This window comes from Polypterus senegalus, chromosome 16 (genome assembly GCF_016835505.1).
Source record: "Polypterus senegalus isolate Bchr_013 chromosome 16, ASM1683550v1, whole genome shotgun sequence".
Lineage (NCBI taxonomy): Eukaryota > Metazoa > Chordata > Cladistia > Polypteriformes > Polypteridae > Polypterus > Polypterus senegalus.
This window is the reverse complement of record NC_053169.1, coordinates 102,970,118-102,994,241: the sequence shown is the minus strand read 5'-3', so window position 1 is coordinate 102,994,241 and position 24,124 is coordinate 102,970,118. Positions and strand designations below refer to the sequence as shown.

The 24,124-nt window shown below is 44.3% G+C and overlaps 1 protein-coding gene across 4 annotated transcripts in view; it reads right to left on the bottom strand.

Moving 5' to 3' along the window:
- Positions 1-886: 886 nt before the first annotated feature.
- The window catches only part of prox1a (prospero homeobox 1a), a 91,500-nt gene continuing 68,262 nt past the window's right edge, over positions 887-24,124 (bottom strand). For all 4 annotated transcript variants that reach the window (XM_039739142.1, XM_039739141.1, XM_039739144.1 and 1 more), the window contains one exon: positions 887-8,058. In XM_039739142.1, the coding sequence (XP_039595076.1) occupies positions 7,873-8,058 (186 nt within the window). In that variant the 3' untranslated portion in view covers positions 887-7,872. The remainder of the gene's footprint in view (positions 8,059-24,124) is intronic.

The window sequence follows — 24,124 nt, the reverse complement described above, 5'->3', positions numbered from 1 at the left end:
TGAACGAGAAGCATTAGACTGGTCCTCGGGTCGACACTCGTGATTCAGGCGCTTCTTACGCTCGCACTTTCGACATCCCCCAGCGACAATGAAATGGAAGACGCCGACAGCATCACGCTGGACACGCAGGCGCCGCAGCACAGGGCCCATTGAGCTCGCAAACCAATTCATTGGAGTCACTGAGATAACAAAAATTGTCACCACTCATGGCTGCCATCTACGTAATTCCATTTTGTGGGCTGAATATGTTTTTGTGTTTTACACTTTTATTAATTCATTGAGATCACTTTGCAGGGATCTGTTTTCACTTTGATATTCCATCCATTATCCAACTCACTATATCCTAACTACAAGGTCCGCTGGAGCCAATCCCAGCCAGCACAGGGCGCAAGGCAGGAAACAAAACCCGGGCAGGGCGCCAGCCCACCGCAGCACTTTGATATTGAAGCGTCTTTATCTTTTAAAAAGAGCAAAATGAACTCCACTGAGATTCAATGTTGTACAACAATAAAACGTGAAAACCTCAGAGGGGGCAAAGACTTTTTTTTACAGACACTATATAGCGCCCTTCCCACATCATGTAAACCTGGCGCTCGAACGGCACCGGCGCCTTGCAGGGATTATTTTTACACAAGCAAGTGATCTGGAGGGCTGCGACCTTTCTGTAGGAAAATGTTAGGCCGAGTCTAAATAAAACGACACGTGGGACGGAAAGCTAAACAGCTGGCGATGGATGCATGGAATAGCTGACTTGTTAGAAGGGACCCGGTGGGTGGGGGAACAAAGGCTTCTTCAAGGCCAAGCGGCCGCCGCCACTGCCACCGCCAGAACGAATGAGGAGGCATCCGTTGAGTCAAGAAGAGAGCCAACAAGTCCAGCACATACCAAAAGTTTGCAATTTGAATTTATTTTGCACAAGCTTGCATATATACTGCACATACATTCAGTTCAGAGAAGATGGAAGGCACACAAGGCAATTGAACTACTGTATCTTGTAGGTGGTACAAAGCAAAGGTAAAGGTCTGGAGAGAATACAAAAAAGCAATAAAACACACAAAAGAAAAGAGATCCTTTTTTGTTTGTTTGTTTGTTTGTTTGTTTGTTTTTTTAACCCCCAAAAACAAAAACGTTATTATTGTAGATTTGCAGTATTTTCAGTTTCGTAGCTGCCAAGTTAGACTTGAAAGGTTTGAATTTAACTTGCTGGCTACTTGCACCTCTTTGTACATTTTCCCCAAAAGATTCGAGTGATGGACAAGGACTTTTATTTCTATTTTTTTTTTTTCTTCCATGAATTCATATTACAGTACATCCTTGGTTATACAAAATTGTACACCTTCATCAAATAAATTAGCATAAATTAAACCAATAAATTATGCAAAGTCCTCAGAACAAATAACAACAACAACAAAAATCCACAATCAAAGTTGCTACCAGCTTTACACACATATATATATATGTGTGCGTGTATATGTATACTGTATATATATATATATATATATATGCGCATGTGTGTATATACATATATATTTATATATGTGTATATATTAGAATATAAAAAACTGTGAAATTGACCACCAGTTGCAATTACTGCACTATAATCAAATAAAAGTCATTCTTTTCTCATTTTATTACAAAAGAGCGTAGTAATGCTATTTACAAAATATTGCTAAATTATATAAAGGCAGTGTCTTATTTTCTCAGGTTATTTACATAAAAATCCGGGCCAGTGGAACACGTCACTCCGTCCAAACCTGCAGGCCTTCAGTCCACTATGGTGTCCCTAATTTTCTGGCCGAAGGGGGGCCTGCACCTGTCCACCTCAGACCATCGACCGGCTGAAGCTCGACGTTCGTTCCAGCGAGGGTCTGGGTTGCGATGAGGCGGGCGGCGATGAAACATCTCGCTTACAAATGAAGCGCCGTCTCGTCGGCGGACGCAGCGCGTGGAAGGGAGGCTTTTCGGGTCAATCGATAGCGTGAGTGAAATTCATTAAATAAGGTGAGCCGTGTAGAGGATATGCTGACCACCAGCTAGACGTTACTGTGGTCAGGAGTGGGCATCATTGTCTCCAGTGTGGGCATCAAGTGGCTGGGGTGATGCGTTTGTATCGACTTTTCTTATAGGAGAACTAGAAATGTTCAACTTAACTGATCCCATTTTGAAAACTAAAAAACAAGCAAGATGGCCCACGGGCACATTGGCGGTTGACGCTTCATCGGGTTCCTCCTTGGTGAACCTTTGCCAATTTTTTCAGTCTCTTTGCCAGCCCCTCCATACCTGCCACCTACCCTTATATTGCATTTAAACAGGAGGCTCTCTAGATCAGCGGGTGCGAGGCAAGAGCTGGTGCCAAATGGGATGCCAATCCATTTCAGTTCAATTCATCTGTCAGTCAGTTTTGTGAGCCCATCCTTTCCGTGGGTACCATGGATGCAGAACCAGTCCACGTTCACACACACACACACACACACGTCTGCTCCTAACCCCAGCTAATGAGGAGGGTGAGAGTTGGTGGATTGAGCATTGGGCACAAAATGGAAACCAGGCACCCCATCCATTTCAGAGCAAACAGGACTCATGGACATGCCAGTGAAGCCAAGCAGCAGGTCTTTGAAGACGCTGCATGAGTTGCTGGAGGAAACCCACAAAGGCAGTGGGAGGAGAGCACCTGGGCACAGGACTTGAACCTTGAATGGCGGATCAGTGAGGTGGCAGCGGCGGCGACGTTAACCACCATGCCGTGTAGGGAATATTCAGCATAACTGAATTCAATGAACTGCAAATCCATCTTGTGAACCCGCCAGGCCCAACTGCTGTCCTCACACGTTCACTTGTTTTTATTTGAGTATATAACGCCCTTTCCACGCACCCCACAGACACATCCCACTTCCGCTCTCCATTTTCAAAGACTACCGCCAGAGCTTGTTTGCTTCCCCTCTGCGGATTCTTAAAAGCTCCCCTTCAACTTTGAGTCGCTTCAGACATTAGACGGTGTGAGAGGATTAAGTCACAGCCCTCGATCCTCGGTGGCGTCGGGCCACACGGCATTGTTAGAACTTGTGAAATGAAAAGAAAGGAGCAAAAACAAATCTGCCCCTTCTGGGTGTACGCTTGCCTTTTGAGTCCATAATTATCTGCCATCACGCGTCACGCTCTCCCGTTGAACTGCAGAGATACTTCAATGCCAAGAGTCTAATACGGAGCAAAAAAAATATAAAATAAAATAAAATAAAGTCTCTCTCGCTCCCCCACTCCCCATATAACAACATGAAATAAATCAAATCAAAGCATCCGGTCGTTGGAAAACAAACTCATCTCTTCACAAAACATGGCGGGACGACAACAAGGAGCCTCGCTTTGAATCACTTCACGGCCACTCATCACTCGTTTTCTTTAAATATTGCGGCGATGCTACACTCGGATGGGCTAAGAAAACACGTCCAATCTGCACCACGGCTACGAAAAGAGCCGAGACCCCCCGAAAATGGCAAGTCGGGGCACTCGGGTCAGGAAAAAGAATCTGCTTTATCAAAGGGGGGTTACAAATGTGCTTCACTTCTCAAAGAAAAAGGTTTACCCGATCATTTCATTATATATTTACAGTACACAGCAAAGACCCCAATGTGTATATTTACACACACCTCTATATAGCCCAATGTGCACCCCCTGCCTACACACACACACACACACACACACAAGCGCAGCGTGGACTCATACGAGTTGTATCGAGATAAGCAGACACACACACACACACCTTATTATAAAGAAACAAACACACCCTCTCTGTATATATAGTGCACTGTACATTATATATATATATATAAAGTGTGTGTGTGTGTGTGCACTTGTACATACAGTATATATACACATACACCCCATATGTGACTCTACGCACATCCTGTACATGAATCTTCATGTGTGTACACAGCCTGAACACTGCATGACATGTGGCGTATGTGACACACTCGTCCTGTGTAAGTATGTGACACACTCGTCCTGTGCCTGTACATCTTTATGACACGCCCCATACACACTGATTTATGTGCGTATGTCTGTATATGTAGGCTGAGTGTGTATGCAGACCACAGGGTGGGTGTGTGTGTGTGTGTGTGTGTGCTGTACATTCACACTGTCTATGCATTTTCTATATGAATGTACGGGTGTGTGAAAATGTACACGTGTACTGAATATTCATACTGTGCATCATTTCACATATGAAACACAGAACATACTGTAAGTGTACATCCATCAGGCAGGGCGATGAACTCTCTGTCCAGTCTGCGTGCCTGATTTGTACATAATATACAGAGACAGTTGATATTTAGAACACACGCTGTACACATACTGTACGCTCTGTGAACATCTCAGTGAATCTTCATATCCAGCCCTTCACCTGAGCACACCCACCCTGTGTCTGTGTATGTGTGCAACTTGAAATGGGAGCTGTTTTGCTTTATTTAGCGACCAAATCTGCCAATAGAGATAGCAAAATATACTTGACAAGATTTCTTAAAATTACCCTAAATATGAATTTCTTAATAAGTCAATAAATCGTAAGATAAGGGAAACAAGATTTAACGGCTCGTGTAATAACTTGCTTAGCTGTTATTTTTTGCAGTGATACACACCTGCCGTCATGGATGTGTACATGTACTGTCTATATATTTATATTTATAGTGAATATAGACAGGCAGATGAGTGTCGTGTGTCTGTTTCTATGTACGCGCACATCCGCTCGTATCCAAGGCTCACACACACACACACACACACAGACCCCCATCTACATATGTACATGTATGCACACACACACACCCCGTGTCTAGTTCTGCACACACACACACACACACACACAATACGTGCATAGCTATACACCGTCATTTTAACAGCAAAAAGACAGAGACAGCCGTCTAGTGATTATTGCAGTTGTCGTTATTTCAATAACGTATCAGGAAATCAAAATGCGAGCCACGGAAGGCACACTAACCATTATTTTTGTTGCACAAGAGGGAAGATTGAAATAAATACAGCAATTCATTCATGAATTAATTAATTAATAAATAAATAAATAAATAAGCAAGTGTTTGGAATGAAAAGGAAGACAGCGAAGCGGGCCGACTTCACTTTGCTGCCTGCTGCACCTTTCTTCATCTCTTTCTGTGAATTTTGAAAGGCCAGGCGGCCGCCGGCACTCCAGTCATTTTTGTTAAGCAAATTGTGCACGTGGGAGTAACCTGATAGCGGAGGAAGTTTACTTGTGCGATAATCTCCTCCAGATACAGAGGCACAGTGGCAGTATGGCTCTCAAACAAAGGCCGCTCTACACAGAGATGTCTGACGAGATGAAACGGTGGCCTCGCCTAACATCCTTTCCCTCTTCCCTCCTGTAATTAAACCGAACGCTGGCTTGATAACAAACTGGGCGGCCGACTGCGTGCGGAGAGACTTATGCAGATGAGCTCTGACTTTGCATAAAGCCCTCCGAACCATCGGCTTTCATTTCTGAATGTGCTACGGCTTCATTTTGCAGATAATTAGAAAGGCCGGTGCCACCGTTTGAAGAAGGCCAACCTGACGGGATGGCCGCTCTCAAACCGAGATGCTTCGAGTGACATTTTCGAGCCGGCCTCCGGGGTCGTGCGGACAAGAGAGCTGCGGTGAGGTCAGGCGGAGATTAAGAACGCTTGGCTGTTTAGGATTCATCGTGGAACTTCACTCACTCCATTGTCTCGAATGTCCAAAGTCGGCAGATACTGCCAGGGCGTCACGGGCATTGTGTTGTCAGCGCGCTTCTAAGGCTTTGTGCTGACAAATTTTGCTTTCCCGCATTTCAACTCATCCACTGTGCCGAAACAAAAAAAGTGAAAGTCCAGCAATTGGATCATCAGGGCAGTCACACGGATGGCATTTTACTCTCCGACGTCTAAGAGTTAGTAGAGAGGACGGCACGTCACGCCGCTACGAAAAGGTCGGAGGTCACGACTAACGTTAACGACGTGAAGCAATCCCAGAAAACCTACCATCGATGTGAACTCCAGACGACGGGGAATCAGATGGGCTCAGGGTAAAATAAACGGCGCAACATTTTTAGAAGCCGATTACATCTGCATCTTCAAGATGGTGAGAAGTGTATGCAGTGATCCAACTTCGGTCAACTGTGCGCAGATGGCGGTGGAGTCAAAATCGAAAACAACATTCTTTCATGCCAATCTATAAAAGGACGCAAATCCCCCCGTTATTTCTTTACGAGTGGCTCAAACCTTCCCGCTTTCTCTGCTTAGTTTTTATAGCCAGTCGTAGTTTTGAAAACGTTTAGGGCAGTGAGTGATTGTGACGAAATTCGGTTAACGTAAAAAAAGTCAGAGTTCCCTGTCAAACAACGGTAAACGTTTGTTATTGGCGCGTTCGAGGGCCGCGGCCTGCGGGTTTAACAGGCCTGCCACAGTCGATTATTACACACAGAAGGGTCCCAACAAAATCAAATGAACGCAAGACCGACTTGGTCCATTTTCAAATAACCAAAGACCATTTGAAATTGCGTCCATGTGATGGCCGAAGTCTACGGGTCTAACAAATCTCAGGTCTATCATTTTAAACCGTGACTCCCACAGAATCAAATTCCAACCTCAATCCCCGATGCCAGTGTGGAAATGAATGACGCAGGGGTCATCAGACACCAAATGTCCGGCCGCCTGAAGGTGAAGATCTACAAGTCCGCCATTGGCCGCCGGGGAGGACGAGCAAACCCAGCGTGTGATGGAGACGCGAATGGTCGCCGGGCCTCACTCGGCGAAAGTGGATGGAGGTTGTGCCAATAGCCAAGGAGATGCAGGAGGCACGGCTACAACGGTCGTGAGAAGAGCACTACGCGATAGCCCACAGGATGACAACTGCTGGGACAGCCAAAGAGTTGAAGGAGATATTGGATGTGGCCCTTCAGATCGAACAAAGTGGAGGTGGATGTGCAGAACGGGATCAACGCTCACTGGGGAAGGGAGATGACGTTAGTCTACGGGTCTAACAAAACTGCGGTCCGTGATTCCAACAAAATTACACCTGATGAATAAAATTGACTGAACTCGTTCTCAGATAATCAGAAACGGTACGCGTGATGGCTGAAGTCTAACAGAACTCTGGGCAGCGATGGGAAGAAGTCATCTGAGGCAAATCAGATCAGCAAGGACAGTGGGCTGGCTCACTTTGAAAGAAATCCCAGCGGAGGGGCTTGATGAGGCGCCGTTCGATTCATTCATCGATTCTGTCATTTAGTTCAAGGGGCCGGCGGGGTGTTCTTTGTACGCAGTTCTCTCTGCCCTGGAGGAGCTCAGCCAGGCGCCCTCTGCTGGTAGTCGACATGCTCTAAACACAAGACAACCCGTCCATACAGGTTTGGGACCAGAGGATGAACTCCTCGTTGTTTGAAGCGATTTGTCACTGAAGTCCTCTTGCCAGTGTGTTGGATCAGAGCCGGAGAACATCCGTCCAGAGCGCTTTGTACAAAACAACCGGCTCTATGGGTGAGTCTTACAATCTGTGACATAATGCCCTATGCAGCACAGCTCTGCACATTGCAGATTTGTCTTCATGAGTTCTGTGCCTCCGAGTGACGAAATATGGGGGGCCGAGGGGCCTATGGGGGTGCAGTACAGTTAGCCACTCAGCCACTGGGGAGAAGAAGAAGTCCACTGAGGAGAGGAGAGGAGAGGAGACGCTGCTGAGTCATCCCACAGCTTTAAGAGCCTTTAACAGAGAGGGACACCAAAAGCCTCCTGCAGAAGTAAAGGATCACGGAGAAGGGAAGGCCAAAACTTTTTTTTTTTTATCCTTTCCAAAACATCAAAAAAATAAAGAACAAAAACCCGATGGAAATCTTTACTCATGCAGAAGCTCTTGCAGACAGTTGGGTGATTTAAAAATCTCAGGAACTTCACTGTCCAGCTTGCAGATGACCTTGTATATGGCCTTCTTCCAGGAAGGATCAACATCTTTGCCTGCAACAATGGCATTGAAAAACTCTCGTAATGTGATCTGAGCCACTTCCAGGAATCGCTCCGGAACCTGCTGATACACAAGGAGACAATGACATTAATAAAAGTTTTAAATTTCAATCCCAAGTCTCCCATTTACCAAAGGAGGCAGTTGGACGCTCGCGCGACACACAAGGAGCTGCTTTAACACTTCTGCCCGCTGACTGCAGGACAAAGTTAGGCAACCCCGCATTGTTCTTCATCCTCGTCATCTTCTCTCTCTTTTTTAAATTCACAAGCAGGTCATTAAAAATAACAATCATGAAGACAACTGTGACAAATGTGACGGGACCATGGAGATCAGAACTGGGAAGTGCAGCTCATCTGTACACAGCCATCCGGAAAATAAAAATATAATAAATAAAATAAAAGCCCAAAATTCATCAGGGCCCGTCCTCCACAGTCCCGAGAAACGTCAGGTCCTCAAAAGGACGGAAAGAAAGCAGCGGCTACTGGAACAGAGAAACCGACACAACACACACAACAACAACTGGTCAGGTGGTCCCGTGGTCTGAACCCCTGCAGATTTGATTTTTCTGTCCTCCCTGGCCGTCAGACCACCTTACTGTGTTAATCAGTGTTGTCTTATTCTAATTCTTACTTTGTCTTTTATTTCTCTTTTCTTCATCATGTAAGCGACATTATTTGTATGAAAATGTGCGACAGAAATAAATGTTGTTGTTGTTTTGTAGCGCTAATAAATAATGTCAAAAGGCAGAAGTAAATTCCAAACGGGCAATTCATAACAAGAATTGTGTTAGGAGGTTCACCTTGTCAGGACTTTCCTATTGTTTTCTAAAGATGTGTGCGCAGAACACACGTGAAGAGATAAAGACGTTGTCTGGACACTCCGGGCCGAGAGGGGGCGCTGTGGCCAACAGCATCATCTCTTTTTCACTGAATACAAGGCACTCATGTAAGAACACTCTCAGTGGTTGATGCCATCCACAACAGAGCAACGAGAAAACGTTACGTAACAGGGCGCCAAAATTCGACCACACGGCCCTCCTCTTCCACACCTCATTTCCATTTTTTTCTTTTCCTTCTCGAGCTCCCTGCCACTCTTCTCCGGTCATCACCTCCATCACGAACATTGGTGCCGAGTTATGCGATTTGTACGTAAACTCTGTGCTTTTTTTCACAAAATAAATGGCAAAATGCACACCTTTGACACAAGAAGGAAGGCATCGAAATTTATTTGGCCCAGAAGACAAGTTTTCATGCATCAGTTCGGCGTTTGCCAGCCAGTCATTTAAAACTGACATAAAGATTTCTATTCAAAAACCACCCCAAATTGTGTGTATCGTCCAGGGGCTAGAAGGCGGGTGCTGTGGTTTAGGGTGTCTTCATACGGACAACATGGAGTGTAAAAAACACGATGCAGCTCTGTGACGATGTGAGCGGAGGCCGTGAATAGCACAGATTTTACCAGTGGGCATTGCGTAGCTGCGAAGAACAACACAAGTAGACACAGAAGTGTGAGTGAGGCTTTAGAGGGCCGTAGTCATTGTTTTCTAATCCACAAAAGACTTTTACAACCCTAAAAATCTCGTTAGTGAAGTTCGCGTTTGGTGATAACGACTCACCTGTGAAGTGAATTTCACTGTCCGTTTCAAAAATCTTGATGGTTATAAGTTACAATCACGAAATGCGACAGACTCAAAATGAAGTACATCAGGCTTCGTAACTCATCACAGGGAGCAGCTGGATACCCGCCCTGATGCCAGCCTCCTTAAGTAGCATGCAAGACAGACGGTGACCTGGTGGGAGTGATACGTGGGATATCTGGTTACAGCGGGCATGTTAGAGCCTGGGATGATAGAAATCGATCCTTTCCAAAGCACTCTTATCCAAATAGGTAACTCCTGCTAACTTTGTGATATTGCTTTATAGAGCCACGACCTGTGCTACCCGTCTAAGACGGGATGAAATCGAAACAATCCATGTGGGCCTCGGCTTTAACATTTACAGTGCACCATGCAGTGCATCTGTCTCTGCTATATGCCATTTGGTATGGGACTCGTAAAAGTAGTGTTAATGTTTGTGATGCGCCATCTGTTGGAAAGACACGTGTAATGCATTTTATTACTAAAAATGTTTGCGATGCACCATCTGTTGGAAAAGGCACGTGTAATGCATTTTATTACCAGATGGACACTCTTTTATTAAGGCCGATTACTGTCAAGTGTCCAGAGTACAGTGAGATTCTAACCTGCATGTTGTGTGAGTCGCGACAGTAAGCAGGAACATCAACTGGCCTGAAGTATTCACATGCAGCAACTTCACGGCCGTAGTGCTTAGGATGCTTTAGCACACCTGGCAGGAATTCTGCATTGCACGGCAACCTGAGGAGATTTAGCTGAAAGTACAACATGAATCTCAAGGTCACATAGAAGCTGCAAACACACTCAAGTCACTCTTAGCAGGTGCAGGTTAGAAGGCTGGCTGTGAGACCCTGAGCCGGTGTTTCAAAGTGAGAGCATCGCCTTTGTAAAAATCATCCACAGTATGTCAACAGATATGCAGTAAACCAGCAGAATCCGTTCAATTAAACAGCAGATCACATCCCCGAGGACACCTGCTGGAGACTATGGGAAGTGCAATTAAGACTAAAACCAGAATGGAGTTTTTCACACCAAGAGTGTTAGAAAACAACGAAGTGGAAACCTAGACGACTTTTACAAAGTCTGCATGGATTCTTTGAACGACTTAGCAGCTGGTCAACCAAACGAGCGACAAAAGGACTGAACGTCAAACTTATGTTCTCATGAAATGGGTATCAGGAAAAAGAGTATAGAAAATACAATAACACAGTGGGTCTCAAACTGTGGGGTAACAAAAGAAGTAACAAAAAGGGGGGTGTGAAGATGTAAGAAAAAGAAAACAAGAATCAAAAATATGAAAAATCCATCTATTGAAACCAAAACAAATGAACTTAAACTACATTCTGATACTAGAACAATAAATATAGAGTTAGAGAAATGTTGATAAAAGTGAAGTAGGTAGAATAAAATATGCATCTATGATATATAACTAATTAAAAAAGAACAAATTGGAATTAGTGGGCTCCTTTCAAAAAAAGTTGGGCAATTAAAACTGTTATGAAAACTCAGGTCCGAAATACGTAAAGGTTGAGAAACGCTGCAATATCACATTACGAAAGTACTGTGCGACCCTAAGAAAATGACCTCATAAAAAGTAAATACAAAAATCTGACCTCAAGTGGGAACTTGTTAAGATTATTAAAGGTGTAATATAAAATAAAGACTCTTTTTTAATTCCAATCACCACCTTAGTGTATGGGAAAAAAACTAGCATGGACTTGAAAGGATAAAAGACCTTCAGAAGACAAAACTAGAAAAGTTGTGTTTAATCCCACTTCTGCCACCAAATCACTCACTCGATTGACTTCTACCCTCACTGAGAGAAGTAAAGTGTTGCATGCTGGTTATTAAAATAATTTAATATAATATAATATGATAAGTATAAAGTGCCCACCACCGACCATAATCAATCATCTATGGGGGAGAAATGAAAACTTTGGATTCATCAAAAATTTCAGTCTCTAGTTAATGACGGATCTCGATGTTTTAGGGTCTCCTGATAGTGAAAACATCGATATGTCGGTGATGGGCGTGTGTCTGTCTGTCCGTCTGTCTGCGTGTCACCGTTTCTCAAGGATGGTCAGGAGCTAAAATACCAAACTCGAAACTTGAGCCTGTTAGGAGATGATGAGGTGCTGATTCGTTTTTGAGCCAAATCGTGCAAGAGACGGAGGCACTCGAGAGGAACCCTCAAATACCTTCTGAATTCTTCTCATTAATTGCTATCATAACAACCTCTTTTATGATCAGAAAGATCAGCATCAGATCGGTATGTAATTACTGAAATGTTATCGAATATTTGGGAGCAAATCCTACGGACTCTCACAACCAAACTTTTTGGTATTAAGATTCCTTTTTTAGCAGAGTCCTTAACCCAAGGTGACTTACACCAAGCACTTGAGTGTACAGCCAGACAGGGCAGGCAAAATAAATGTCACATCTGAAGCAGTACAGTGACGCGGCCACTAATGAGTCACCACAAGGACCCCGAAACACAAGCACAGTAAACCGAGATCCTGAGCGGAGCCTCAAGTCGTCATCTCAGGCCAAGGTTCTTCTCAGGCTGATGTTCAGTCCACAGTCTGGGGGGGAAGAAGAAGTAGAGAGAGTGTCCATGATGAAGCTGACAGATCATGGAGGGGGTCAAAAAAACACGTCAGGCTGGAGCCACATGGGGACCACAGGGGAGAAGGAGGAAAACAAGCAAACTGGATTGGTGTGAGTATACTGGGGGCAGGGGTGGGCAGGACCCTGGAGCGTGTGACTCTAGCCATGTTGAGGTCACCTCCCCACAAATCATCTCAGAACTTTTAACTTTGTGCGCCACCTCCAAGGTGGACCCCCTCAAATGGGGAAGGATGCAGCAAAGTTTTCTGTAAGTTTTATCCAGAAGACAAAACCGAAAAGGAGAGGCTGCTGTGAAGCGCTGCTCTTCTTCCTCCTTCTTTCTGTCACTCCTTCTGTGTGTTCTTCCCTGGGGCAGCAGCATTGTTCAAGTCACTTTCCCTTCAGGGGTCATTTGTTTGATTGTGCGGGCCGTCCCCGGCCTCTGCAGCACACAATAAAAGCCTGACATAGCAGCCTGCCGGCCGGCCGACCCACCCGCCAGCCTTCTGCGTCCTGCAGATACTCATCATGAGTGTCAGGACATACCAAGGTTAGCGGTCACTGGAACGGCGCTAGCTGGCTGAGCCTTGCCAAACGCACTTGGCAGATAAATGAATGTCACATGGAATGGAAGGGGAATTACAAAGGTTATACATAGCCGGGCCCCTTCCCACTTCGAGCACAACAAATGCTTTGTGTCTTGGATGAGAGAAAGTCCCCCCCACAACAACAGTGTCTTGAAACGGGCCGGGATCGAGAGTCTGCATGGGCATTTGAAATTAGAGTATCCTTTGGGTTTACATGAGAACGGAAGTTCGAGCCGAAAGAGTCACAAATAAGAAGAACAGCAGAACGGCTGCTGCTCCTCCTCTGAATAATCAGCTGGTGTGGCTGCTAAGAAGGAAGACGTCAACTGCTGCTGCCAACGCCACCTTGACTGTGACCAGCGGCACTGCTGCTGACACCCTAATGACCTAATCGGGGGTCACTCCACTATGACTATTAGTGTCACTCGTGGAGCCAGCGGTAAAGTGAATACTATGGGCCCCCATTACCACCGAAATACGTGAGCTGCATGAGCCACTGAAAGTTACGACTTCTGGGTGTTAGTCAGTGAGAGTCCCGAGTGTTCCTGCTGCACCTTGGAATATTCCTAAAAGGACAAACGCCAATGTTAATATTAACAGACCACTCCATTAAGAGCACTAACACTGAATTATACTGCTGTTTGTATTAAGTCGGACTTGTTCATAACTAGCTGTATGTGAATGATATGACAGTAAGCACTACACCTACTATGGCGATGAATAACGAGAGGACCAATTACAACGGATAGGACTTCTAATATTACTAATAGTACTACTGCCGATGCTAATACTCCTGCTAATATTATAATTACTACTAAGAACATAAACTTCATTCATAGAATTAGCACAAGTACAACTACTACTGACGACTGTGCCAGTTACTCCTACAACCACTTCAGGCTCTTACCAGCGGCACTACACTAAATACAAACACTAATATGAAAATGACCTCTGATACTCACCACGTGGCATTACATTTAAGGATTACTGCCACTTGAAGTGCTAACCACAAACCCCAAACTGCTGCTACTGCCAGCATTACTAAAGGGCATGGCAATAAGGCACGAGTAATGTTACAGTTTACAAGGATCATACTGGTTACTAAAACGAGCGCCAGAATCTGGCTCTTACTGCATCTTAGAGTAACAACACTACAACCGTCCCTACTACTACTACTAATATTAAGAATAATCAGAATAATAACAGTGCCAAACCATTTACTAAGGCTGCTTAGCTCGGAGCAGAGTCATGAGGGACTGGAGCCGATCCCAGCAAGCACTGGCCCATGGCAGGAACAATCCATGAACAAGACGCTAGTCCATCTCATCATGGGGATAATAATAATAATAATACTAAAAATAATAAAAATACTACTACTACAATAATAATAATAATAATAACAACAATAATAATAATAATAATGGCACTACCACTACAACCAGCACTAAGGCAGGTTTACAAAATTGATGACTTTACAATCTAATAATATTACTACATGTAATATTACAGCTACATCTACATTTTATTAAAGAAATGTACTACTCCTGCTATTAACATTCTAGCAACAATTGCTACACCCGATAAATATTTTAACAATTAAAGCTACCACTAACAGTAATTGGAGTAAAACTGATATTAATATTGCTATTATTGCTAAGAATACCGAATCACTGCTACTACTGCTGCTATGACAAATAATATTCTTAACAATAAAGATGTAAAAACCACACCTATTTGTACTACAACTACTAATGTAAAGTCAGATAATTGATGAATGGATGAACTAATGTCTTTACTATGAGCAGCATGGCTACTAAAATAATCAGCAACCACAGTGCTATTTACTACAACTTGTGCTACTAAGATGACAAAAACTGCTGCTAATAAGGACATAGACATTAAAACAGACAGACAGACAGACAGACAGACAGACAGACAGACAGACAGACAGACAGACAGACAGACAGATAGATAGATAGATAGATAGATAGATAGATAGATAGATAGATAGATAGATAGATAGATAGATAGATGTGAGAGGCGCTATATAATAGGTGGCGAGTAACTTATTTATCTTTCTACGCAAATATTTTTCCAAACAAACACACATGAGGCGTACAAACCAGCAGCCCCTGTACGTGTGCTGTCAGCACTACTGGTTCCAGTTCACCAACTGCTGCCACAACTGATATGACAGAGATAATATGGCCACTAGAACCCCAACTGTCAAACCGGTGCTAGCACCAGTACAATAACTAATATGGATGAATGGTTGAATCTGCGGTCCTTTCCCTCTCATCGTTGTCCCCTTCCAAACCCCAGAAGCTCCTTTTCTCAGTTAAAGTCCAACAACAGGCTGGTCTGGCGCTAGTGCGCCCAGTCTTCCCAGTTTAGTCTGCACATGTGACTTTCTCACAGTTTGCATGCTGGTCAGCTTTGGCTTGGTGTCTCCTTTGCGTGGCTGGTAACGACGAGGCTCATTTCTTGTGCTTTCAGTCCTTTTGATTGCCCCAAATGGCAGCCCAGGCTGTACCGCTGATGAGGTCTGACCGGCGTGGTTTCTTCGCCTGCCTCCCAATCAGCGCTGCCAAGGTAGGCTTTGGTCCCCACAGCCTCACACTGCATCAGTGACTTAGTAAAGGAGTGGATGTGACAACGAAATAAATGGCAGTGTGACCAGACATTACTGTGCCCACCGGGGCTTTTAGTGGCACTGCCGGGTAGGAGTGCTGCTTGTGTCTCTGTGAGAACGGTGGAGGCATTTCAAAGCTGTCAGTGAAGCTGGCAAGGGGGCCGCGGTGACAGGGCGCGTTAGGAGGCTCAGTGGCCGCCGTCTTCGCCAAGCTAACGGGCAGCCAAACGTGCCGAGGAGGCAGCGCGCTGATAAGAGCCTCAGCTGGTGCAGCGCACCGCATTACGGACGATTGGAAGGAGGAATGTCTGGGGCTGTTTTTTTTACTATAAAAGGGCACTAAAATGCTGACTGTAAGGAGAAGACAATGTCAAGGAGAAAAGGGTATTGGTATTTTGGATCCTCTTGACTGCTCGCCTTGGAGAGAGCGCGCCAGCGCGAGTTATTCTTGTCACAAACCCTTTTGTCCGCATCTGCTGACTGCTTGCCCGTAGCCAGCCGCGTGCTTTAACTGTTTTGTCACCTTCTAACATCACATGCATCAGCTGTCGGCCTTTTGTTCGGGGTATTGTGCAGCTAATCCACTTCAGCCGTTCTGCGGTGAGCAAAACACAACTCTTGGACAAATCTTTGTAAATATTTTATACGCCTTTTTTGCAATTCTGATTCCCCCAATTGAACCAGCAAAACCGTGCGTGTCAGCTGGACTTCTTAATAAGCGCGTTCTTCATTCAAACAGAGGAACAAAAAAAAAAAAAAAAAAAAAGAAAAGTTTAAGATACAGAGTGTACATTTTTACTGGGCATGGCTAGCGTGCCCAGGGGTCAGGATTCAAATGCCAGCTGGCTTACTGTGTGGCATCTGCATGTTCTCTTTGCGCGTTTTGCTGGTTTCATCCCAAAGATGGCTAACTGGCTCAGAGGAAGTCTGCCATATAATGGGCTGGCGTCCCATCCAGAGTTGGCATCCTGAAGAAAGGAAATGGATGACTGTCTTTAAATTTCATTCATTTTGTTTTTCCTGCATTTGTCCCAGAAGGCACTCTGGTGCTCTGGTTTGTAGATGGTGGTCCACTAAAAGAGATAAGGCAGGCTTCAGCCAAGACAAACCACAGACCGAAGCTAAAAAAAAAGCTCATTGGCAGGGAAAGCAACTACTTCACCGAGCATTCATTCACTCCTGTATGTGTTGGTGTGGTACAGCATGGCACACGGGCACACAAGTCTTCCAAATCAACTCCCCGCTCCTTGCTGTTTGATCAAGGCGAGCTGTCCCAGCCGGGCAGCAGATGTGCTTCGCCCATTAGGCCCCACACAAAAGGCCGTGGCAGGGACCCCTCCACAAGTGCCCTTACAGTCAAGGTGACACAAAAAGTGACGCTCTCGACTCCAAAAAGTGAAACTGGCTGAAGCGGCACCGCCTTATCAGAGGTTTAAACATTAAGCACAAATGCAAATGTCTGACCAGAGTGAAAGGGCAGCTCACTCAGAAGAGCAGGTACAGTATGTCAAGCGGAAACTGCTCTACAGGTTAAAGAAGTGGACAAGTGAAGGTGGGCATCTTGCCCGACTACTAGAAAATTGACCGTTAGAAGAGTGATAGACAGGGACATGAGTGCAGAAGACTCCAGCCGCACCAGGGAGCTCAGTTCATGCCGCTGATTGTCTAAACCTGTACACACACTCTGGGTGAGATCTGGGCAGACCTTCTAAACTGGCAAAGGACAATAAGGACATGGAGTTGGTAGAGAGGAGCGAAGAAGCACCCTGATGATACCACAGTGAAAACGTTGCCCAGGCACTTGACAGGTGAAGTCTTACTGAAATATTTTTACAAGAACACACTGGCAGGCCACATGACCCTCAGTGCCAGGGACCTTACATAGCGCCTTTGTGTATCTCAGAACACCTTATGGTTGCAATGGAGTACAATTCTTTTCAGTTTATATAGCGCCTTCTAAGTCAACAGGACCCTTTAATCTTGACTTTGGCTCAGATTTAGATAGATAGATAGATAGATAGATAGATAGATAGATAGATAGATAGATAGATAGATAGATAGATAGATAGATAGATAGATAGATAGATAGATAGTAGATAGCAGGATAGATAGATAGATAGATAGATAGATAGATAGATAGATAGATAGATAGATAGATAGATAGATAGATAGATAGATAGATAGATAGATACTTTACTAACCCTAACCCTAACCCAAACCCTAGTTTGCACTGATTTATTTTCCAGATTTGCAGGAATGTCCAAATAAACAAAATCCACCCCAAGCACGCCGACATTCTAATGACTTCCCAGGCTGATAAAGCTTTCAACTTCTGGGACGTCTCCATGTTAGTCATCTGTGGTTCTCATTTAACCCAATTGGTTGTCCACACGGCACCGCTGCAGTTACAGTACTGTCCCAAGTAAAGCGTGAAATGAAATTCTTACTCGTATGTCCGGCCAACATGCCAGGCATCCCTTTGTGAAGTAGTTGACAGTAAGGGGTCTTAGCCACTTAGCATTTGTCACTGAGTGGGCAGAGTAGAGCAGAGCAGAGTACAGTGCACTGAGGTGTAGCGTCACAGAGTAGAGACCACCCAGGACACGACAGTCGAGTACAGCACCCTGTACTGTCACATGGACAGAGCCCAATAGCCCAATCGTTTCACTTAACAGTTAAAAGTGTCCCCACTCCCCTACCCTTAATGGATGGGTGGTCGTCTTAGCCACTACGGGGGCACACTGCGTAGAATTGCTCAGTGAGTTAACAGCACAGCGTGGCCTCCACTGGGTGTCCTCAGGGACGTAACCTGCTTTGCCCAATTCAGGGTGGTGGTGGGGGGCCGGGGGTCTGTTGTGGTAACATTGGCTTAAAGGCAGGAGCCAAGAGTAGAAAGGACACCAAAGCCCACTCATGCACACAGGGCCACTTTCGAGTAAGCAGCCCACTGAACTTTTATGTTTTTATGTGAGTGTGGAAGGAGACAAGGAGAGGACGCAGACGGCACACCAGTGGGATTCAAATGCCGAATCCACATGACGAGCAGCAAGTACTCGAGAGCAAACGTGTATGTGGACACTGCTTAAATGGCAGGTTTGGGGTCTCCATGATTCATCCTCTTCTCATCTCCCACACCACGTCCTTTAGTCCAGCATAGCCACTGGTCTCCTTGTTTCTGTGAATCACCTGGGAACAGATGGGGTGTTCTTGAGCAATCCTCAAGCCCTGAAGGACACCTGGTCAGTCCCATCCCTGTTTTACAAAAAAAAATGTGACTAATTGTCCAAAGTCAAACAGAAAGTTGAAGCGGAAGGACCCAAAATAGCAAACAGTAGACAAATAACAAGCACGACGGCTCTCCTGGCCTGTCCAAATGCACAAATGACGCAGGCCCCTGCCTTCCTCAATGTCTTGGCCTCCTCTTCTTCCTTGCCTCTGCTCCTCCTCTAATACTGTGCTCATCAGACTGAGGTGATGGTGGCCCTACAAGCCTAGACTCTCACCAGCCATTTGATTTCATATTAATCGACTGTCGCACTTTTCACTTTCTCCCGCATGTTGCCCCACGGTGCCAAATCGCTGAAATCCGTCTCAGGGTTTTTAGGGAGCCATTGGGAGAAAGTGCCTGCTTGGCTCTTTCACAAACAGTCAGCGAGTTAATAGATTGTCAGAAAACAAACAGAGCCCAAGGCCATCGTGTTAAAGGAATAAAGAAGTGTCATCTGTCACAAGAGAGCCACAGGTCTCCGGAGCACCATATCCCATATTACCAACTTCTCAGATGAGCCAACCAAAATCAACTGGGAGTTAGCAGTCAGGAGGAGCCGAAGAACACCTTTGGGATAAAACATCTCAAGGGTCGATTTCCATATTAATTCAATTGAAGTAGGTGAAAAAAAAGTGTGTGTGTGTGTTAGTGTGTTAGAGTGTGTGTGTGTGTTAGTGTTAGTGTGTTAGAGTGTGTGTGTGTGTGTGTTAGTGTGTTAGAGTGTGTGTGTGTGTGTTAGTGTTAGGTGTGTGTTAGAGTGTGTGTGTGTGTGTGTGTTAGAGTGTGTGTGTGTGTGTTAGTGTGTTAGAGTGTGTGTGTGTGTGTGTTAGAGTGTGTGTGTGTGTGTGTGTTAGTGTGTTAGAGTGTGTGTGTGTGTGTTAGTGTGTTAGAGTGTGTGTTAGTGTGTTAGAGTGTGTGTTAGTGTGTTAGTGTGTGTGTGTGTGTGCTGTGGGATATCTAAGGTCCTACAGCAGTGTAGCCTTGAAGCTGCCATTAGGTTTCTACTCATAAACAAACTTCACAGAAGATAACCGTGGCCTTGTGGCAGGTCATTCTTAAGAAAACTTTAAACAAACGCCATATGCTCGATTCTCAAGGTGTGCTCCGTGTTTTCAAGGGCTGCCTGGTTGAGCAAATCAAGGCGAATGGCTGCCAGGCTGACGAGTTAGGCTTCGATACACACAGAGGTGGGCCGCATCGCAGCCCTCTGTCGAAGGGGATGTGTTCACCATAACACCTCCGTTAACCTCAGCAATGGCCTTCACTTTATTTTTAATTTTTTCACCAATGTGAACTTCTTCACACATACAAGTGAGGCTCAGACTCGATCAGATTTACATCTGTGATTTTACCCTTCACATTCCTGTCCACTAGTCTGTCCACTCTGGCCTTGAACCCAAACTGAACTGAATGAAAGGCCAGCATTTCCAATGTAAACCTCGCCTCTCAACTGACACGGAGCACACCTACATCCATTTTCAGACCCCAGGCACGTTGAAGTTGGCACCAATCACAGCAGCCCTGGCACCTGACCAGTCTTTCATGGGGCACACATGCACTAACATGCGTGTTTGGGATGTGAGAGGGGGCAACCTGTCCTGACTCCACACAGACAGCGAGTGATGGACCTGAACGCAGGACCCCGGACTCCCCTCCTCTCCCCAGAGTGCTCATTTATTTAGCGTCTTTCAGGACACAATTCCCTAGAGGTGCTTAAAAACATTTAGGCTGGTGATGCAGGGTTTAGCTCAAGCTGAAGTTTCAGTTTCTTGTTGTGTCCGTAATCCAGTGTGATTTTTCCTTCAAAGAGTCCTAGAAGAGTCCTAAAACGGCATACAGGCGTGGGGCCTACACTTTAACAGCTGAACAATCCAAAACACCAACCAAAACTCCTAGTCAAGCTATCTATCCAGCCATTATCCAACCCGCTATATCCTAACTACAGGGTCACGGGGGTCTTCTGGAGGCAATCCCAGCCAGCAAAGGGCGCAAGGCAGGAAACAAACCCCGGGCAGGGCGCCAGACACACACACCAAGCACACACACGGGACAATTTAGGATCGCCATTGTACCTAACCTGCATGTCTTTGGACTGTAGGAGGAAACCACGCACACACGTGGAGAACATGCAAACTCCACACAGGGAGGACCCAGGAAGCGAACCCAGACGGGTCTCCTAACTGCGAGGCAGCAGCGCTACCCACTGCACCACCGTGCCACCCCTAGTCAAACTATTCATTGCCAAATGTCCTCCCGTGAACTTGTTTGTCTTCCTCCTAACTGTCGCTAGCATTTGAAGTTTGTTTTGAAAGTAATTCAATGCTGCTAAGTGCTGCCATCTTGTATAGGCAGAGAGCATGGCACTATATTGTGTACCATTTGGACAATTTGTAACCGATAAATAGAGTTGGGTTGGATTGTGATTGGATTTGAAAGCGTCATGTGATCTTGGTCATCAATGGGCATAGCAACCAAAAACCAAATGGTGCTGGCCATCTGAAAACTACCACAGAATGGCAGCAATGCAGAGAAAGAGCCATCCAAAATATCACTGAGATAATGTTAAAATAAAATACAGAAAAGAGGCATACAATAACTCCAGAAATGGAATCATTTGATCGCACAAGTGTCAAAACTAAGATTTATCCTAGTTGCTCTTTTAAGTTTGGGAAGTGTTTCCTGGTTTTGCATTCCTGTTTGTGAAAGAAATCCTCATAAAATGAACTCCACACTGAGGGGCAGCAATCCTACCGACTATGCTACTTTGTTACTGAAAAAACTAAATGAACAATGCTGGTTCGTCGCACCAAAAATAATGAAAGCCCAAAACGTTCACCACAAAGCAAAGTCTGAGAAAACAAGCAAAATGCTAAGCTCTGCAACGCCTTTAAAATGTACTGCCTACACCGACACTGAGTTGATTTGCTTTTTATCCAAACTCTTGCATATCTGCATTAGCGCAATTGAGATTTAAATAGAGTTGCGGTGATCACACGCTGCATGTCTGCTTCACATATGGTGACAATGGAGTCCTGCTACCAGCAACAACACCTCCATTGATAATGATCCATAAAATGATGGCACAGTGATGTCACAAAAATAACATAAAATGAGCAATATGAATGCACAAAATAACAGTGAAAGTAAACTCGGGCAAGTAAAACAATGAAGTATTGTGCCCAACATAAACAAACGGACTAGTCCTGGACAAGAGACCAGGAGATGAAGAGCAGAGAGAAAAGGAGTTGGGGGTCAAAATTGAGAAAAAGGTAAAGATTGTAACAAGAGACCAAAAATACTTAGAAGAAATCCAATTAAAGCTAGAGGTGTCGACAACCAGTTTAAGTACAGCAGAGTAAATGATCAAAAGAATGTTGAGTTTTGGCCTCACAAGTTCAAAAAAGGCCAAGATGTAAAACTGCACTTAAAGGAGAGGAGAACTGTGGGAATACTCAGACTTTGGTGTTTTAACTTTTTTTTGTTTATTTAATAGAGAAAAGTTCAAAAACAAAAAGGGTGTCCAAACTAAAAATGAAAGTACCATAAGTACAGGAAGAACACATTTTAAAAAACGTTTGAGAAAAAGCTAAGCAATCAATGCAGCCTGAATAGTAGGAAAACCAAAAAGAGAGTGAAATTAGATTGGAAATAAACAGTCAATATCTCCACAAAACAGACATCCAAACATTAAGATACAAAGTTAAAAACCCAAAGAAACACAAAAGTGGAGTCGAACAATAAAAGCCAGAAAGCTAACGGCACAGCACCTGCCTGAGGCCTCTACGGCCTTTATAAATGTCCACAGTAAAGGCGGCAATAAAGAGCCGAGGTATTAGGGGGCCCCGCCACCTTGGGCTTAATGTACAAAGAACAAGAAAAAGTAACTGAAGTTATGAGACAGCAAAAAAAAAAAAAAATACAAAATGATTCATATACAAGGGAATACTAAATGCAATATAAAAAAAAGAAAACAAACACATTCTATTGGGTCCCTATTGTCCTGTGTACAGAGTCCGGTGAAATCTGACTTGCATGTGCTAATCAACATGCAACATGCGGTGACACAACATTTTGAATCTGGCAACAAAATAATGCTGCAGTAATATTTCAATTAAAAATGGTAATCAAAAGATGTTCTACTAAGAAAACAACTATAATCTTAGAATTGTTGTGGTTAAAAAAAAAACATTTAAAACAGAAACATTTTTAAACCTTAGAAAAAAAATATTTTAAAAGAACTGTAAATATCCCAGCTTTGTTTCTAGCCTGTGATTCATTTCCTGGTCCTTTCTCTCTTCCATTCCTCTGCCCTGCTCCTTATGCTGGCAGAACAATCTGCTTGGGCATCATGTAGCAAAGGCAAGGATAAGCCTGAGTGCTGATATAACTGTGAAGTCTTCTGAATATTGTTATCATTATTGAGAAGCGTTATAGGCCTTATGTTTTTATTGTTTTATTGTTTTTTTCCCCAAAACTTCACTTGGTTTCACGTTTTGGGATCTCATGCTACAGTTTTGTGTGTTTTTTTTTAGTTGGCAAGCACCCACGCTGGTGTCCCATAATGGCTTTACGTCGCCTTGCAGACACTTCTGGTGTCCAAGTTTTAAATATCAAAACAACTTTACAAGAAGCTAATGCTGACATGCTAGATTGTCCGGTGGCACATGAAGTCAGTCGAGTGCCAGTATAAAAGTGTCCTGTTTCAATCAGGGTTCCTCCCAAATACCATTTGTATGTCTGTTGTGTTCATTTCTGACTCCTTTGTTTATAAGAATATTTTTGAATATTTAGCTTCTAGGTGTCTGTGTGTCTTCCTTTATGTTCCAACTGCTTTGTTGGTGGTTCCCGAGAAGCAGGGCCACCTGCCCTCAATCCCATATAACCTGAGAAATCCCTTTTGGTTCATTCTGAACGCACTTTGGACTTGGCAGGTTTTTTGGATTCTTCTGCTTTTTTATGATTTACTGGATTTTGTAACCTTATGCTTTGTTTTTGAGTTTGCCTTGAAGTTTGTACTGGGACTTGGTTTGCCTTTACTTTTTCAGGCAACACTTTTGTCAATTTTGTTCTCCACAGAGCTTACTTTTGTGATAATAAATATTTTTATGTATAAAGATCCTGTGTTTGTCCAAGATACTATCCGGGTTTGAAAGTGTTTACCCCCTTCTGTGTGCATTTTGTGATATTTCGGGATTGTTTGTGCTCAGGAACTTTTCGGTTCCTAACCACACAGTTGGTGTCAAGTGTTTCCTAGTCGTCCAAGATGATAGATTTCAAAGCTAACCTCTTCAATGGTGTGCGATTGTCTTTAAAGGATCCTAATGCCTGGTATTTGGCCCCTCACTTTAATTCTCGACTTTGATTTGGGCTTAGACACCAGTAGGACAGACTTTGAACTT